The 18,525-nt window shown below is 46.7% G+C and overlaps 1 protein-coding gene and 1 long non-coding RNA gene across 2 annotated transcripts in view; one reads left to right on the top strand and one right to left on the bottom strand.

Moving 5' to 3' along the window:
• The first annotated feature begins 4,098 nt into the window (after positions 1–4,098).
• The window catches only part of LOC132648086 (uncharacterized), a 39,843-nt gene continuing 25,416 nt past the window's right edge, over positions 4,099–18,525 (top strand). The window contains exon 1 of the long non-coding RNA XR_009586462.1: positions 4,099–4,459. This is a non-coding gene — a long non-coding RNA (uncharacterized LOC132648086). The remainder of the gene's footprint in view (positions 4,460–18,525) is intronic.
• Marchf4 (membrane associated ring-CH-type finger 4) overlaps positions 10,880–18,525 on the bottom strand; it is a 109,905-nt gene continuing 102,259 nt past the window's right edge. Inside the window, exon 4 of the mRNA XM_021645375.2 lies at positions 10,880–12,650. Coding sequence (XP_021501050.1) covers positions 12,283–12,650 — 368 coding nt within the window. The 3' untranslated portion in view covers positions 10,880–12,282. The remainder of the gene's footprint in view (positions 12,651–18,525) is intronic.

Raw genomic sequence — 18,525 nt, forward strand, 5'->3', positions numbered from 1 at the left:
GCCGGGCCATAAATGAACCACATTGTTTTATGCATTGGCAGCTTTGCTTTTGAAGGTTCCTCATCCTGGGACTGTGTTTTTTGTTGTTGTTGTTTCGTTTTGTTTGTTTGTTTGTTTGTTTGTTTGGTCTCTCCCAACAACATCTCAGCTACATGCTTTACTGATACTTCTAAAGGCAAGCATGAAGGCATTGAGTCTGTGTCACTCAAGCCTCATGCTGAGGAGCGCATTAATTGGCAAGCAATGCCCCCAGCTGCAGCCCTTCTGGCTTTGTTTATGCCCAGGATTCCTGCAGGCTGTTTCTGTCAATGACTGCACACAGCCGAGTATTAACGCAACCTCATCTAATGGATAGTGCTGGTTCAAGGCCACCATAAATCTCTCCTGGAAATGCTCTATGATCTGAGATTTTTTTTTTTTTTTAATTTTACTCTAGCCTCCTTTTCCATATATGTCAGTCTGCATTGTGGTATGAAGGTTCTTTCTGCCTTTCCTGTTCCCACCTCACCACAAAACTTCTGCCTAACCCTGTGTTTAATCGTTTTTCTGCTTTTATAACAGATTACCACAGACTGGTTAATTTATAGAGAAAATGAATTTAGATATGCCCTTCTAGAGAGAACTCGTTTCTACTATAATGATGATGCCCCTAGGATCCAAACAGAGGTCCTCTTGGGCCTTGTCCATCATCCGGCATTGCTGCTCTTGGAGTTAAGTTTCCAACCTGTGAACTTTGGGGCACACATTCAAACCATCACCCACTTCTTGGTTGCCCTTCAAAACTAACTTGCAAAGCCAGCGCCACCTTGTTCTTGAAGCCCTTCCTCTTTTGTGTGAGACTGGACCTTCTCTCTTTCATACCACCTGTCCGCCGCCTTCTCTGTACTTCATGAGAGCACTGTTTTCAGATTTTATTTTTACACTTGTTTCATGTGTGTGTGTGTGTGTGTGTGTGTGTGTGTGTGTGTGTGAGTACATGGAGAGATCAGAGGACAACTCTGGAAGTCAGTGCTCTCCTTCTGTGATGTGGCTTCAGGGGACTGAACTCATATTGTTGTCAGCAGGGCAGCAAATGCCTTGACCCACTAAGCCAGCTTGCTGCCCCTACATCATTCTGGAAATTAAAATTAATGTGTGTGTGTGTTTGTACGTGTACATGCGCGTGTGTAAGCACTTATGCCTGCAGTGTGTGTAGATGTCAGAGGACAGCTTTCAGGAGCTGGCTGTCACCTTCCACTTCAGCCTCGCCCGCCATGGTCTACACTCCAGCCTAGCCGACCTGTGATGATTCTCTCTTGTCTCTGTCTTCATCTCAGCATACCAAGTGTGGAGATGGCAGGCCTGGCATACCTTATCTGCCTCTTACATGGCTTTAGAAGACATAACTTGGCTCACTGGGCTCGTGTGGCAAGCGTGTCTACTTGCGGAGCCATCTCCCTGGTCCACTCTTTACCAAAACTGTCTGTATCAATGACTGTCTGGAGCTCTCAGACTGTAGAGTCCATGAAATTGAGAAATTTCGTGTCCTGTTCATCCTGTTAACGCCACTTCCTAGTACGTGGCTGTCATACCCGGATGTGCGATGAATGTACATGGGATGGATGAAAGATTGATCTCTTTATTCACTTACTATTTCTCCCTGGCTTACGCTATGTGTTAGGTGCCGAGAACAGAGAGGGAGTGAACAAAAATTTCTTGCACGTACTCAAATGCTGGCCTGTAGGATTAACCTGCAGAGAAACATGCTCTACCTGACAATCTGGTCCTAGAAACATGAACTAAAAACCCGAAGAAGGTATGTGTATTTGCGCTGGGTAGAGCCAGAGGGAGGCAGGATAAAGAAGGGTTCCTAGAGAATGTAGCCTTTGAATTGGGCCTTGGGGGATCTGTAGAATATGCATAAGATGGGGACAGAAAGGGCCCCCTCTTCCAGCCTGAGCCTGCACCTACGAGGGCATGGAAGGGCAATGTGATGTGGCCTTTATGTTAATTCTAGTATGAAAATTTTCACAGGCAAAGAGAAGGTTCCTTCTCTGTTGTTCTAGCTGACGAGGGCTCTGTTTATTTGGTGTTTGTTTACTCTGCCTAATTCCCTGGGGTCTCCATCTGGCTCCATCAGTAGCTCTTTGCTGTCAGTCTCCTTGATTGACTTTCCCAAGTCACATCTGGCGGGCTAAGAGGCCAGGATGGCGCCTGGGAGACTGCAGGCATTTGGCTGGACAAGAAGAGCCCTCAGTGATTCTCTGCAGCTGACACGTCTCTGGGCAGAGGACTGATCGGTGCCTGTTATCAGGGCCCAGTGGGTCCTGCAGACTGTGGGCTGGAGTGGGCATGAGATGAGGCACGGGCATCAGATGCCTGTGTCTTCTTCCGGACACATAGAGTGGGGCCTAGTCTCAGAGGTGCCTGGCTGCAGAGGCCCTTCCCAAGCACAGAGGCCGCAGCACAAAGGACAAGCCCCTGGTGGCTTCAGAGGCTGATCTACAAAACTTCAGGCTGGAGGAGAGAAGATGAGAAGGCCACTCCTGTAGCCTACGATCTGCTTGCTGCCCCAGCCCTCCATTAGCCCATAGGTAAACTCCCCATTGCAAATTTCCTCACTCTCAAGCTTTTCTTATATTGGAGCGTCAGACGCATAGATGTCCTTGGCATCCTCTATGCCACACCTGGGGATAGCCTTTCTTCAATAGCAAGCTATTTTCAGTTTAAAACTTAGGTCTTTTTTATTTAAAAAAAAAATGGTTTGTTGTTGTTGTTTTGGTTTTATTTTATTGTATGTGTACCACAGAGGCCAGAAGAGGACAGCAGGTTCCCCTGGAACTGGAGTTATAGATGAGTTTGGGCCTCTATGTGGATGCTGGGAATCAAACCTGCATCTTTTGGAAGAACACCCAGTGCTCTTAACCACTGAGGCATCTCTCCAGCCCTGACTTTGGTCTGTTTTGAGACAGTGTATGTAGCCCAGGTTGGTTGCAAGAACATAATGTTCTTTCTGCTATACAACCTCCTGAGTGCAGAGCTTCTAAGAGTGAGCAGCCACTGAAAAATGCTCAGAAAAGGCGAGCTGGGACTCTCGCAAAATAGAGAAATGCAGGTAGCCTGTGGTGTGCGTACATATGTGTGAGTTTTTGTATGTGAGTGAGTGTGTGTATGTGTGTGTGTAAACATGGTCTCTATCTGGATCTCAGGCCACCCACAAACTGGCCACCTTCTGAGTAGTAGGATTGTAGGTGTGCACCGCCATGCCTCATTTGATACCTACTTTCTAAAGACATTTTAGTTGCAGTTTTTGTAATATGTTTTGTTTTTAATTGTGTGTATGAGAGGGTATGTGGATGTGAGGGCAGGTGCCCCCAAGGCCAGAGGTGGCTGATCCCCTGAAGCTAGAGTTACAGGTAGCTGGTTGTAGGCCGCCTGATAGGGGCTGGGAATAGAACTTCGGTCCCCTGAGAGGGCCGTGTGTACTCTTAACTATTGAGCCACCTCTCTAGCCCCTACTCAGTTTTCAGTGGCGGCTTCTCGTCCCGCTGATGCACAGAAGTATAAAACATCATGCAAACACTGCACAAACTCATCCATATTTATAAAAATGTAAACAAAAATACCAACCACACAAGCACGAGTTCTCTATCATGTTCATCAGCCTCATACCGTCTCAGCAGTGAATAGTCCTCATTAGTTTGATTATCTCTTTATATTCTTTTGGAGAAGGCTATGTTGAAATTTAAAAAAATAAAATAAAATAAAATATAAAAAGGTCTGGTAGTTTGAATGAGAATGTCCCCCGGAGGCTCGAATGCTCGAACGCTTGGTTCCCAGTTTTGTGACACAGCACGGGGAGGTTAAAGAAGTGTGGCCCTGTCGGAGACGGTGAGTCACAGAGTTCCAGAAGACACAAACCATTTCCTGTGCATTCTCGGCCTTCCTGTTTGTGGATCTAAATTGAGCTCTCAGCTGCTGCTCCGGCACCACGCCTGCCTGCCTGCCTGCCTGCCTGCCTGCCTGCCTGCGGCGGCCACGCTCCCTGCCGAGACGGTGATGGACTCTTGTCCCTCTGGAACCGTACGCCATAAGTAAACCTTCCCTTCTATACGCTGCCTTGGTCGTGGTGCTTTGTCACAGCAATGAGAAAGTTAACTAAGGCAGGGGGTGTTCGTGTTTTGTTCTTGTTCCACAAATACACAGCCCTTGTGCATCTGTTACATGATTCCATTTAACGTCATTTTTAGCACTTTCTCTGTCAGTCTCTTTGGGCTTGTGACATTTTTTTTTCTCAGACGCTGATGGTGTCACGGGGGCCTCAGTATCTCGTCCTTCCTCCCCTCCTTGTGCGTAGATGTTTGTGGCATTGTTACAACGATGCTACACCCATCCTTATTTCTCAAACGGTCTGCAAAATGCAACACCTGCCACCGTCTCTCAGCCGTGTCCCGAAGGAATGACATTCGTGGGTTGAAGGGTAAGTGTGCGTTAAGCTTATAGAATGCTAGGGAATGGCCCTCAAAATTATTACACTGATTTACCCTCCCACTCACAGTGTGGAGAAGATGCCCCCAGCTGGCCTACCCGCATCCCAGCCCATCTGTTTCTCTCTTGATGAGTTCTGTAGCAGGAGTGGAGTAGGGTAAACTGTATCTTTGGCTGTCCTAACAGTGGCCTTGTGACGCATTTCTCGGCAGAATGATACAGAGAGAACATCTAGGCACTGAAGCACGGTCCCCAGAAAGCTCCAGCTTTTCCTGATGTAAAGTGGGGGGGAAGTGGCTGGGGAGAGGTCCTCCTCCTTCTTTCCTGCTTTGTGCCTTACTAGACCGCTTGGCGATAGGAGGTCACAGCCACAGATGACAGACCAACTTGCTAAGCAGACAGACAGACAGAAAGAGCTTAGACTGTCAGTGGCAAAATCTATTGTTAGTGGCAGCAAGCCTGATGCCAGCAGGTACCCACTCTGGTCAGATCATTATAACAGAAAAATAAGTCCTTACTGTTTAACTCGTCCTGGTTGGGCATACGTAACTAGTGGCCGAATGAAAACTTAAAGTTAGTTGGCTTTTAGTACCGGGTATCCATGTCTGCTGTGGTTTAACCTTGTGGGTTTTTTTTTTTATATGCTGTAGTAATGATATAATAAAATGATAATGGTAGCCATTATTCCCTGTCAACTTTATATGTATTGTCTGTAAGGCTTACAAAGTTCTTATAGCAAATATTTATTTGAAAGGTGAGTAAACCAGATATCAAAATGCAAAAGAATCTGAATCAGTTCTGGCTGCATCTGTAGGCGTTCCTTTTTCATACCGGGGCATCGTGGTGTTTGCTTGATCTAACAAGAACAAAGGGGCTAATGGTCTAGAGGCCTGTGGCATTTTCAAATGCACTGAGTGCAAGGTTTGGCCTTTGTTTTCCCACAAACACGTGAACACTGTGAATATTGTCCTACAGGTTGTATTTTGGAATAAACCAAATGACTCAAGGCTTATAGGTGAGGACATGCCATGGTCAGGGCCAGGAGTAATGGAGACTCTCGTGTCTTTGGAGAGCAAACCAAGGCCTTACTTTTAGCTTTGCCTCTTATTTTTCTGAACTCTGACTCTGTCTTGTAGACTCACAGCTTGTTTCTGTCCCTTTCTGAGCTTTCAAGTCAGTTATGTTTTCTCACAGGTCTGTCTGGTTTCACCTTGGTTTCACTATCTCCCCTAATGCAAGCTTGAAAAAAAAAATTTTAAACAGACACTCTTGAAATACATGTATGCGATTCTGCATACTGTCTTCCTATTTAAGAATCGTTTACTCTGAGCAGATCCATAAAGAGAATTAAGAATAATCCCAGTTGTAAATGCAGATGCAAAGCCATCTTGAGCCCTTACACCAAAGGAGAGAGAGGCAGCTCCTTCCAGTTCTGATGACCTCTGAACAAACATCCCATAAGTTTAAACCAAAGCTTTGTAGTGGGATTTCATAATGGGTATTTCAGTTGTAACATAAACCCACTTCAGGCAACTGTAAGCAAAATGGAATTCATGGCTAATGCCACTGGAGTCATGTGTGGGTTCAGGAGAGTTAGGACGGTCTCACTCCTGTTGGCTCTGTGTGCCACTTTCTGACTTTATTTTGAAGATAAGTACTTTTCACGTGGCATGAAATGGTGACGTTTCCAATGGTGTCCCTGGATTTATGACGCCTTGCCGGCAAGCCTAGTACAGGGAAGCAGTGTTTCCTCCTAGCCTTGATAGATCAATCCTGGGGAAGAGTTAGGTTAGCTTTGAAATCCACCCATTTCTGAGCAAATCTCCAAAGACAGGTTAATTCATGGATCTATTTGAGATACTTTAGTTTTCTAAGCTTGGGTCACAGTTCCCACTCCTTGATTGCTTGATGGGATTCATGCTACCAAAGCCACTCGGTGTAGATTTGCTGTGGGAAAGAGGGTTTGAGTAAGGGATAGGCAGAAGATAGTGGATGTCCATGAAACGATTTGTAGATAGGACCTCAGTCCTGAGCCTTTTGAGGGAAGGCCTAGGGCGTACAGTGAGGTCACCATGGTTCGGTAGGCAGGAGGGGGCTTGGCATGCCTGGCATGAACATGAACTGCAATGGCAGTTCTGGACTCACCTTACCTTTTCTTGGAAAAGCCACAGCAGCCTTTATTGCAGAACACGGAGGGGTGGTTTCTCAGAAGTGACCCCTGGGACAAAGGAGACGATGCCCCCAAATTAAGTTTTAGTGACATTAGAGAGAGAGAGCTCAGGGACTTCCTGGCCCTCTCCATTGTTGCCTGAGTGCCCCAGGGTCCTGTGTAAACACTGCGAGGCTGTTAAGGCACAGGCCTTGCCTCCGTGCGCTGTTCAGGAGGATGCATCTGTCACTTGCCTGCGTCTCCTTCTCTGTGTGTATCTGTGTGCCGCGTGTACATGTGTAGCTATATGCTTTGAGGTAGAAGAAGGTGACAACCCTCACGTGATTTTGGATAACTGGAACCCTACCACTTACCCAGGTGCTCTTCTTGCTTAAGTATTATTTCCCCTTAAATATGTAAATTCCCGGGGAGATAAGCACTGTTAGCTTCTCTACTTAAAAAGTAAGGAGGTGAGAGCGAGCTCGTGGGGCGGGGTGGGCCCTTTTGTGAGAAAAGCTTTCAATGAGAAACTCTGAGCCTCTTACTGGGGTTTAATAACGAGGCACTGGGATCCTGGAAGGTGGTTATGTCTCACTTATATCTGAGATACGCATCTGACAAAAACTTCCCACGCAGCAGTTTCTCAGCACAGGCTCCCCTATGAATAAGCTCTAGGTTGCCTTCCAATTCCCAGCAAAAGTGTTAAACGTAACTGTAAGTGGCGGTGTTTAGGTAGACAGCAGAATCGCGGTGGAGGAACCATGGCTAACATGGGGGTTTAACATAAGGTCCGAATAAAGGAATTACTACAAAGGTGAATAATAGAAACCCCGAGCTTAGCGTCCCTGGATTTGGAGTAGGAAGCGGCTGGGACATTATTTAGGATCTGGATGATAGAAATTCCCAGGGAAGGTATGTCTTTCCATGGGATGGGGAACACAGAGCTTGGAAATGATCTGAGCCGACACTGAAGAAACGTACGTAAGTGGCCTCTGAGCGCATCCAGCTGCTGAAGAGCTCATTAATGTTCCTCCGTCGCCTATTAAATTGGGATGTCTATATACTTCTGCTTCTCCAAGAGACGGTGTAATACAGTGTTCCTAGCCCAATGTAAGGTATCAGATGGCCAAGGGGTAAATTCCAGCTCTGCCGGATAGGTGCATGGCTGTATGTACCACGCCTAACCTCTCTCTGCCTCCCTTTCCTCACCTCGGAATTGGAGATAATAGAATCTTGGAGATACTAGGATATTCAATTCCTGTGGCTGATTTTGGCAACCAGATTACTTAAAATGTTGGCAGTAGAGCATGGCAAAGGGAAAACAATGTGTGGCTAGCTACTCCTATTATGTCTCTGTTGAGAAAGGGCACTGCTGTTAGACGCAGATTCTGAGCATATGACTTTCTTGTTTAATAGATGCAAAAAAAAGCCTATTGCCCCTTCTTTGTAGAGAGAACCCCTCAGGATCATAGACCCCTGGCAGTGTTCTGTGCCTTGATGCCAAGGGCCAGTTTCCACCTGTCCTCACTAGCTGGGACAGCAGAGACCAGGCTGAGACCAAAGCCGATGGCACCGGAGATACTCGAGTTTAGGACTTCTTCATATGAAGCTTAAAGGGTACAGGCTCCGGGTGTGCCTGCCTCCTTCTGTAGCCATAAGCCCTCCCCACCCCCAGCTCCTCCTTTTTCCTAAGCATCACGTGATAGTGAGGCATGCCACTATGCTGTTATGTGTAGCACTTTGAGGAGGAGGGAACGCATCTCAGTGATCTGGATGAAGTCCTCAGTGCTCTACTTTATGAAGGTTCGGCACCGAGGAAACCAGTGGCTTCCTCATTCCAGGGTGGGCGGCATTCAGAGTGCATGGGGTGTGCATAAAGTGGGACAAAGCAGGGAGAGGGACAAGTGTCTTCATTATCAGGTGGGACCAGACAATGCAGCTCAGACTCTGGGCTCAGAACCAGGTCAGTGCCAGATCCTCTTAGAACCTCCCTCAACAGTTTACAACACACACGCCTCTTCAAATCACGATCCATCATTCTGCCTGTGAGAGTGAGAGAGAGGGTGGGGGCTATTACATCTCTGCTATTGGGTCAGAGCCTCATGGGTAAAATACTTCTTGACTGTTTGATACTAATAATTAGAGTCATTTGAGATGAGGTGATGAGGAAAAATGCAAAGTATGTTTTCCCCTTACCTTCTCTCCTGTACAATAGAACGAATCCTGTTGATAGAGCATATAGGTACCCTGAGGGGTTGGTTACTGTCGCAGCAAATCGTTCTTCTACCCCCAGCAACCTATCTGTATTTAAGGACAAAACAAAGAGATAGCAGTAACTTAGGTCCGGGAGGTAGTTGACTATTTTATTAAAAAGCTCGTATGATATTAGAGGTTCTGTGCTCCAAGATGGCAACAGATCTGATTCTCCCCAAGAATTATTTTTATAGTTATAGTAATAATAATTGGGGATATTGGGCACTGATAGCATATCAGTAGCACCCTCCATCGTGATGTGACTGCCGTGAGGAGTCCCAGCCTGGCACTCTGTCCATCACTGGGAACCAAAGCCAGAGTCCAGGGCTAGGTAGGTAATCTTTTTTTTTTTTTTTTTTCAGAACCCTCATAAAACCTCACCATTTACTCATAAAAGTGTGCTTTAACTATGTCTATTGCCCTTTCAAAATCCCCCAGTTCCCAGACATAATTAAGTCTCTAATATAAAAACAAGTTCCCATTCAACAGTGATATTATCTAGATAACATCAGGAATTGATTTTTAAATAAAGTTTTCCCCCTAGGGAGGAAAAAGTTTGTTTTTATTTAGTCCCAATTTCCACAACCTTCAATTTTTCCCTTACAGGCTTCCACCATGGCGGCCTCTGTACATCAGCTTGGTGGAGGTTTCTCTTAGAGTGCTGCTAACTGTCTAGAGGAAGCAAGATGGAGTAGCTATGGTTTCAGCCAGACTCCCTGGGTGGGAATACTAATGGTGGCTGTGGGCAGGTTATTTCTCTTTACCTCAGTGCCCACATCCTTAGAACGAAGATAGCAATGGCATCTACGTGACAAAGTTGTTGTAATACGGATCTACATATGTCAAACATTTAATTTGCTGCCTTGCATATAGTAAGAATTTCAGATGTCAGCTGGTGTTTGGTCCCATTCGTGGTACCTATAAGCTCCATTCCCTGAGGCACAAGGGATTTGTTAACCTGTTGAGCAAAAATCAACTCTGACTTTTGTTCTCTACCTTGTGTTTGGCCTGTCAGGCAGAGTATATGTTGAAAGAAGAGGAGGTCTGTCACCCAGGTTCTGAAGGAAGGAGTGCCCCCAGTACTGTCTTATTCATTCAGAAGAATCTATTAACATCGCAATGTGCCAGGCTGCTGCAGGCCTTGATTATATAGCAATCAACAAGACAAACCAGGGCTTTTCTTTCTTGAGCTTGCCTCATCAAGATACCCCAAAGTCCAGCATTCTATGAGAATTTCTCATCAATTGCGTCTTTTTCAGTGCCGCAGGCTTCTCTAAGACTCAGGATTGTAAGATTCTCTGGGATGTAATCTTTGCAAAGTACTGCCTCCTGCTAGCAGCTGCTCACCTAACTATAATTACTGACGATGAAGGCATGTTGCGTGTCCCACTGATGATACTGTCTGACCGTCCATCAGTCCTAAGGAAGGAAGAACAGGTCAGTCCTAAGGGAGGAGAGGGAACTTTGTTACTTGAGATCTACCTAAGCCTTCCCTTGATTTGGGCTCTGATTTGGGTGCTGTCCTTTGATCCTCAGATGAAAGTATTCAGTGAAACCTAGTCCTAGATCTCCCTTCTCAATTCTCTCAATTTATTTGAAATAGACCCAGTGTGGTGGAGCTCCCTAGAGATTGTTCTAGCACCAATACTTGTAGGATTCTTGGGCTGTATCCTGGGGAAGGTTTGAGAGTAGTTCCTGCTTTGGCCTGATGGAATCCATTTGTTAAGAACCCTCACCCACCCACCCCCTAAAAATGTCCAGGAATCTCATTGTTTCGATGCACACATACACACACACCATGTACATACATGTATCACGTGTACCTGTGTATCAATACACACATGGATGCTGTTGATGGCAACGTATCTGTCTGCCCTAGCCTCTGTACTCTCAAAGAAGAAATGAAGACACTTTAAACTCTTGCTAAGGAAACTCACAGAACAGAGAAAGAAAAGTGGCTCTCACTGGAGGAGACAGAGAAAGGAAGAAAACACAGGAAAGGGACGCGAATGGTAGGGAAAGAGATTTTATTTCCAAGCTTTTAAGAGAATATTACAAACAACAGACAGTTTTTAAAAAACCCTAAAAACTAGTTTTAAAAAAGTACTTGACAGTGTCCATTTAATACCCAAGGATGACGTGTCCATTGTGCAATGACAGTAAGAAACTCTGCAGGTGACCACCCAGTGGCCTTTCCTTCCTGCCAGGGTCCCAGAACATACAGGTGGGTTCCTGCCTGCTTCCCTGGTGTGCCCTGGTGTGCCCGAGGGGCACATAGCGCCGAGCACAAGGCAGTCTGGGCCTCTGTAGGGAGGGTACCAAGCAGCAAGGAATACTTAGATTGATGGTTATTTCTTCCTTGAGATGCACAAGCCACACTCTAGCACACCAAGGTGAGAGGGTCTCTCTCTCTCTCTCTCTCTCTCTCTCTCTCTCTCTCTCCCCCCATCTCTCTCTGTGCTTGCCCTATGCGAAGGCCAAGGCCGAAAGGACACGGCACCGCATTGTCCTGGTTGTGGGTGGGGCTCAGTAGTTGGGGGAAAAAAAAAATTTCATCCCTGGCTTGACAGTTTGGAGGCTGACGCCACAGCAGTGGAAGTGTGCTTGAGATTCTCATGAGAAGTCTGCGCTTCCCTCTACACGCACATGTATGTGTGAGCCCCTACTCCCCCCTCCCGTAAACATCTTTGAGCCAAATCACCATAAAATAAAGAAGGAAACAGAAAGATACCCATCTCTAAACCTTAGCCTTCTTTGAGCTCACGGGACACTTGGAATTACAGCTAGGAAAGTTCTTTCTGGGGGATACAGCCCCATCTCCCTGGCCAGGAAGACCAACAACTCCCTTCCTGAACCATCTCCTCCTGGGGTGGGCGAGGGCAGGGGGATCCGTAAAGCCATTTGAGTCACTGAGATTTTACAAAGTGCAGAGGTCCCCCTGACAAGCGTGGTAGGGGTTCCAGCTCACAAGGCTCCACTCTCTCCCTGGGGTACCCAGTTCTAGGAAGCATCACGCGGGCAGGAACAAACCCAAGGCTTCGAGAGACATGCGGATTATGAAAGCTCTTTGCTTGGTTGATGGCCTTTGCTTGTTCTCTTTGCTGCCCTTAACACCCACAGGTACAGAAGCTACCCCAGGTGCCTGCCATCATTTTCTGCCCAGGCCTGATTCCATCTCTCCCACCCACTATTGTGGAGTTTGTGTTGGTTTTCCCTTGCAACAGACAGGAAATCATAAGAGCACTCCAGCAGGCTCTACCCACAGCTCCCCTCTGCTCCAGGCTCCCTCAAGGCCCAACACCCCAAACTGCCAGATTTTTGCCTGCCATCCCTGCTCCCTGGGCCCCTCCTGGCCAAGCCTCTTTCCTGTGGTGTGTGTTCGTGTGCTCCCAGCCTTCCTCTCAGGCCGTCTTTCACACCGTGGTGACTCTCATGACGAGCTCTCGGCTGCTGCTCTGGCTACTCCGCTGTTCATGAGGTCTCAAGTGACTCAGGATGTGTAGGATGGTGTAAGCACAGTGGTGTTGGGACACAGGGTCTGAGGGGTGGCTGGCAGCCCTGGCGGGGCCCTCCTCACGGGCAGGCGGGCTCGCTGCCTCCTCTTCCGTGGAGGGGATGTTGGCTTGGGCAGACGAGGAAGTCTGTAGGTTTGCCCTGCCTCCTGACTTTTGATCCTCTAAGTCTTTCGCCTTGTCATAGTTCAGCACCTTCCACTGCTGGTTCACGGCCTGCCAGCGTTTGAAGATGCGGTACACTGAAGGCCCTTCGTGGATGATGAGACCTAGGAGGAAGAGGAGAAAACAAAAGCTAAGCAGAGAAGGCAAGCGGCTGTGGGAGAATGCCCCCACCTCATTAACTTACACACACAGGCACCGAGGAAGCTGGGGTTCCGCTGTGTTGATTTCATTCCAAGTCTACCTTCCAGCTCTGGACCACATGATTCCAGAGCACCACTAAGTTCCCAGGCTCCGTGAGTCACCAGAAGGGAGAAGGTCACAAAATAGCTGGGATCCACATGAAATGTCCTCGCCTACTTCTGCTCCATCCTGCCCCCTTCTTGACTTGACACAATTCAGATTCTCCGTTTAGATCATAATATAAATATTTTTCCTCCCTGTATTACATATTCAGACACCCTGTGCTTAGCGGGTGTGGAATGAACCGTGCACTTTTAAAAAGGCAACAAAAATGAAATCCTGTGGTCGTTCCGGTCCTGCAGAACAACATCTGAAACTCCACTCTAGCACTCTGCACAGCCAGTGCTACTGAAATACAAATCCCTCCAGCAGAGTGAATATTCTTGCATTTATATTGGTCAAACGCAGCAGGAGCTAGTGAAAACAAGCCACATCTGGCAACAAGGCAAATGGATATCATTTGTAGGCCTACTGTGTGCAAAGTGTTTGAGATTCTGTCGTGCCTGAGACAGGAAGTCTTGCCCTCGGAGAGCTTATATTTAAGCGAAGAGGCACATACAGGATGTGCAAAGAAGTCAACCAGACCCTTTTTCTGTGTGGGCACATGCTAGGAGGAAGATGAAATAGGCCTAAGGACCCCTTGGCTACAGCATTTGGGGTCTTGTTTTGGCAAAAGGGAAGAGAAAGGCAATGGAAAGAGGCAAGTTTAAGTTGAAGCTTAAATGAGAAGGAGAGGTATGCGCAAAGACCTGTAGAGAGAACACATTCCTGGTGGGAAATGCAAGCGCCTAAGCCAGGATGTTACCAGTGAGTTAGTGTTGAAAACTGGGACCTTTACAAAGTGATTAGGTTGTGAGAGCTCATTCTTGACGATCAGACTACATGCCTTACAAAGAACTCTGATAGACAGTTGGCTTTTATCTGTTCTACTTTTTGCTATGTGAGGGTAGAGCAAGAAATCTCTCACCAGGCCTGAGGACATGGCTCAGAGGGTAAAGTGCTTGCCATGCATGACCTACAGTTGGATCCCTAGAACCCACTCAGGGTCTTCATGCTTCCTAGCCAAACAATTTACTGAATGCTCATATATATATACTTCCCAAATATGTCTTAGTATCCCCTTTCCTATCCTGAAACATGGCTCATAAAGTGTTACAAGCTTGCTGTGTGTTTTTTAATTAATGGAATGCCTTAATAGATAATCAGAAAATGACAGAACAAAAGGGGAAGTCACTTGTAACAAAATGGTAAGGAATTCAATGTGCCAGGGCACAACTGCATTAGAGAACAAAGCACACTAGAAGAAAATCATCCAGAGTGAGGTGTCCCAGACCCAGAAAGACAAATATCATCAGGGCCCTGATTAGCCATCATCAGAGAAGCTTCATCCTGCAGCAGATGGGAACAAATAGAGAGACCCACAGCCGGACATTATGCAGAGAGTGAGAGACCGTGGAACACTCATCTCTAAATGGGATGTCTTCATCAAATCCCTCTCCTCAGGGCTCAGGGAACCCCATGGAAGAGGAAGTGGAGTGTAAGAGCCAGAGGGGATGGAGAACACCAAGAAAACAAGACCCTCAGAATCAACAGGACTGATACAGTATAAACTCACAGGGACTGAGTCAGGATGCACAGGGCATACATGGGTCTGCTCCAGGTCCTCTCTATGTATGTATATGGCACTGGTTCTCAATCTTCTTAATGCTAAAAACCCTTTAATACAGTTCCTCATGTTGTGGTGACCCCAACCATAAAATTATTTTTGTTGTTACCTCATAACTGTAATTTTGCTATTGTTATGAATCATATATAAATATCTGTATTTTTTGGTAGTCCTAGGTTACGACCCTTTCACAGACTTCTAAGGGGTCATGACCTCAGGTAGAGAATAGTTGTGTTATGGCTTCCAATTTAGTGTATTTTTTTTTATGGGATTCCTTAGTGTGTGAACATGTGGGTCTCCAATTCTTGTGTCTTCTCTTGGGCTATTTTCCTTCTGTTTGTTTATTTATTTGTCCATCTCTGATGTGATAGTTCTTGCTTTATCTTATATATTTTTTTGTTATATATTGTTATTATCTTTTAGGAGCCTGTTTGTTTTCTAATGAGAGTCATAAAGTGGGTATATCTAGATGGGAGGAGAGTTGGGAAGGAACTAGGAGAAGTAGAGGGAGGGGAAACAGTAATCAGGATATATTATGTGAGAAAAAAACATTTTCAATAAAAGGAAAAGTAAAACATGCATGCATACTCACATGCAAAGAAAGAGAGAGAGAGAAGAGAGAGAGAGCAAACCACATACATGCCCAAGATGCCTTCGAGAAGGTGGTATACTGATGTGTGAATATGCTGAGGGTGGAAATGGTGGGAGAGAGTGTGTGAGTGATCTGCAGAGAGGCCTGAGAAGTCAATGAGGGCAGCCAGCAGCCAGCAGCCAGCAGCCAGCAGCCAGCAGCCAGCAGCCAGCAGCCAGCAGCCAGCAGCCAGCAGCGCTGAGGAGGAAGGTGGTAAAGAAAGAGGGACACACCTCAGAGTGCTGGGGCTTCTGAAGGATGAGGAGTGAAGGCAGCATGGGTGTAGCGGCAGGTAGCGAGGAGGTTGTGGACACTACTTCTTGGCCCATAGCCTGTGAAAGGAAGAGCAGCCACCATAGAGCCAGCTATGAGGGGAGCAGTGTCCTCAGAGTACAGCTGCTCTGGTGAAAGAAACACACAGCCAAGTTGCTAATGTTGACCTGTTTGTTGTCCAGAGGTCACCATGGAGAGGCTAGTGGAAGGAATGAGCAAACCAGGAAAAGGATGATTGTCCACAGAATGAAGAGGTGGGAAGGCCGAGCATGTGACAATGGAGGAGACAACTGGCTATGAGACAAGAAACAGCTTTTGTCCTGCAGCTTTGGAAACCCCAGGGCAAGAGCCAACTCTCAGGAGCAACATGGACTGGCCACCCTCACCTCCTCACTAGAGCATAAGTCTGGGACAGGAACACCTCAAAGCTTTTCTGATTCAACACAGATTCTGGGGAAAAAGAACAACCACCCACCGCCACTTCTAATATCCAGCAGCTCCTGAAATTTTATTTCTCTCTGTGCATCTTCAAGGGTTCCCCAAGAGACACACTGTTTCCTAGCCCTGGGTAAACACCTTCTCTCTGTGGTGGGGGTGGGAGTACCCAGACATTGAAATTGTTCCAATAGTCTTAGAGGGAGCATAATTTCCTAAAGACCCTCTGTGGAGCCCTGACCCAATGTGAGAGGTGCTGGACAAAAAGGCTTCCCCTCTGTCCTCAAGGGTGCCAACTCCCATTACCTCTGTTTACCCTTAAATGCGCACCTATGTACTATTGATACTGAAGCCATTTGTTCATCCGTCCAGCGTGTCTTGTTTGCATGTTGCCTTGTGCCTTTTTCCAGACTACAGGCTCTGGCTGAGTCTCTACGGCCAATGTTGCACCAAGACCATCATAGAGGCTTACTAAGGAGGAGCTTAGGCTTGGGTACAGAGAAGCTGGGGGCTCTTGAGGTCCCAACCTTTCTGGCTGGAATCTGCACTCTATTCTTAATTAGCTACTGGATCAGACAGTTTTACTCTGATTGAAGAGGGCACGTGAAGTTTTTGGTTTGAATACTGCCTTTTAATTGCCTGTCTAGTGTTCAGGCAGTAATTAAACCATTTTAATGGATAGGTGGCTGAGGGGGGGGAGGAGTGCACCTGTTTTTCTAGATAACGCTCATTTGGAAAAAGTTGGAAAAACATAAACTACCTCATTCGCATTCACTCCCCTCAGCCCCCCCTCTGCCTCCTGCTTCACAAATTACTTATTGATTCCTTGCATGGAAGAATTCTCTAAAAACAAGGAAAATGAGTTTGGGCTCATCTGCCCTGGAAGATGATGTAGGCAGTCAACAAGGTGGCAAAGAAAGATGAGGGGTAAGAAATGGCTATGAACTGGGAAAGCGGTTGAGCTCGGATGAGCAAAGAGGGCTATTCCTGAAGAATCCGAGGCTTTAGGACAAGGAAGGAGTGGCTGTGTAGCTCTGCTGGTAGAAAGCATGTCAGATATTTACCAGGCCCTGGGTTTAATCCCCAGTGCTGCATGAACCAGTGTGGGGGTCAAGCCCGTTAGCCCGAGGCTGGTAAGGGCAGGAGGATTGTGAGCTTAAGGTCATCACTGGCTACATAGACAGTTTGAAGCCAGCCTGGGCTTTATGAGACACTGTCTCAGAGAACAAACAAAAAAGGAAGAAAGAAATAGAAGGATGGATGGATGGATGGATGGAGAGAGGGAGGGAGGAAGGGAGGGAGAGAACGAGGGAGGGAATGTAGTAAATTTTTAACTGTGTCCTTTCCTGGGATGTTCTATGTAATCTAACAGCTACTGAGCAATTATTTGCATGTACCCAAATCTTGGCTGACTGCAGGAAGTCCAGTTTCAGGAGAGTAGACCCTTGATCTAAGAGGTTTCCAGCTTTTGGGCTTCTTCTCACAGGGTTATAGGTTGTACAGATTGTTAGACTCTTCTTTTGTAGCCTCTCTCCCTTCATCCTTATCTTCAGCTAAGTCGGCCTTTTGCTCAGACTGGGAGGAACGGAAAGAAGGCTGGCCACCGTGAGTGGGCAGTCCTGCTTACATTGCTCCTCCACACCTTATGACCGTTGCAACAACAAAGAGTTGTCTTAAGAAACAAAATCCAAACCTTCCCTAGGTGCATTTTGACCACTGGGTATTTCTTGTGAGCACAGAGACACAACTTGATCCAATGTTGTCTTTTCTGAGGGCCTACTCTGAGTTGACAACTTTTATAGCGATTTTCAAACTTAGGTGTGTACGAGGATCTTCGGGATGCTTAGTAACTTGAGGATTCCTGGCTCTATCCCTGGAAAGCCTGACTCAGTGGGTCTGGGGCCAGGCCTGAGAACCCGCATCTCAGCAAGGCTTATGGTGATTCTGACACTTCCGGTGGGCTATAATGAGCAGCTCTGCCTAGACAACATTCTCATCCCTGCCCACTACTGCACAGAAGGTGCTACATTTTTTATTTTATTTTATTTTTCCTTCTGTGTAGCCCTGGCTGCCTTGGAACTTGCTCTGTAGACTGGGCAGGCCTTGAACTCAGAGATCTGCCTGCCTCTGCCTCCCAAGTGCTGGGCTTCAAAGGTGTGAGCTACCACCACCCTGCTACTGGCTACATTTTTATTTTAACACAAAGAAGAGGAGGAAGGGGAAGAGTACTTACAAAAGTGCTTGCTGTGTCAAGCACGAAGAACTGAGGTTGGATTCCGGACATCCATGTAAAAGATGCATAGCAGATGCCCATAATCCTAGCTATGCAGGAAGCTGAAACGGGGGATCCCTAGAGCTCACTGACCACCCAGTATAGATGAAGCCAGATTCAGTGAGAGCCCTGCCTCAAAATATGAGGTAGAGAAGCAACTGAGGAAGACACTTGAAAGGGACTTCTGGCCTCTACATACATGGGTACACATATGTACATGCACCTGCACACAAGTGTGCGTACACACACACACACACACACTACACAAAAATTTCAAAAAAATATATTATCTCCAGATGTGCCAGATGTTGAAATGTAGGACAATGGTAGAAATGGCCACTTCCTAGACCCAAAGGCCATTGGTCCCCACAATTTAGGGTCGATTCACCTGCCAATGAGCAAATATGGAGTGAGGGTGTGTCTGACCCTTTCGAGCCTCGTGGCTTCAGCAAAGGACTCACT

Source organism: Meriones unguiculatus, chromosome 15, assembly GCF_030254825.1.
Source record: "Meriones unguiculatus strain TT.TT164.6M chromosome 15, Bangor_MerUng_6.1, whole genome shotgun sequence".
NCBI lineage: Eukaryota > Metazoa > Chordata > Mammalia > Rodentia > Muridae > Meriones > Meriones unguiculatus.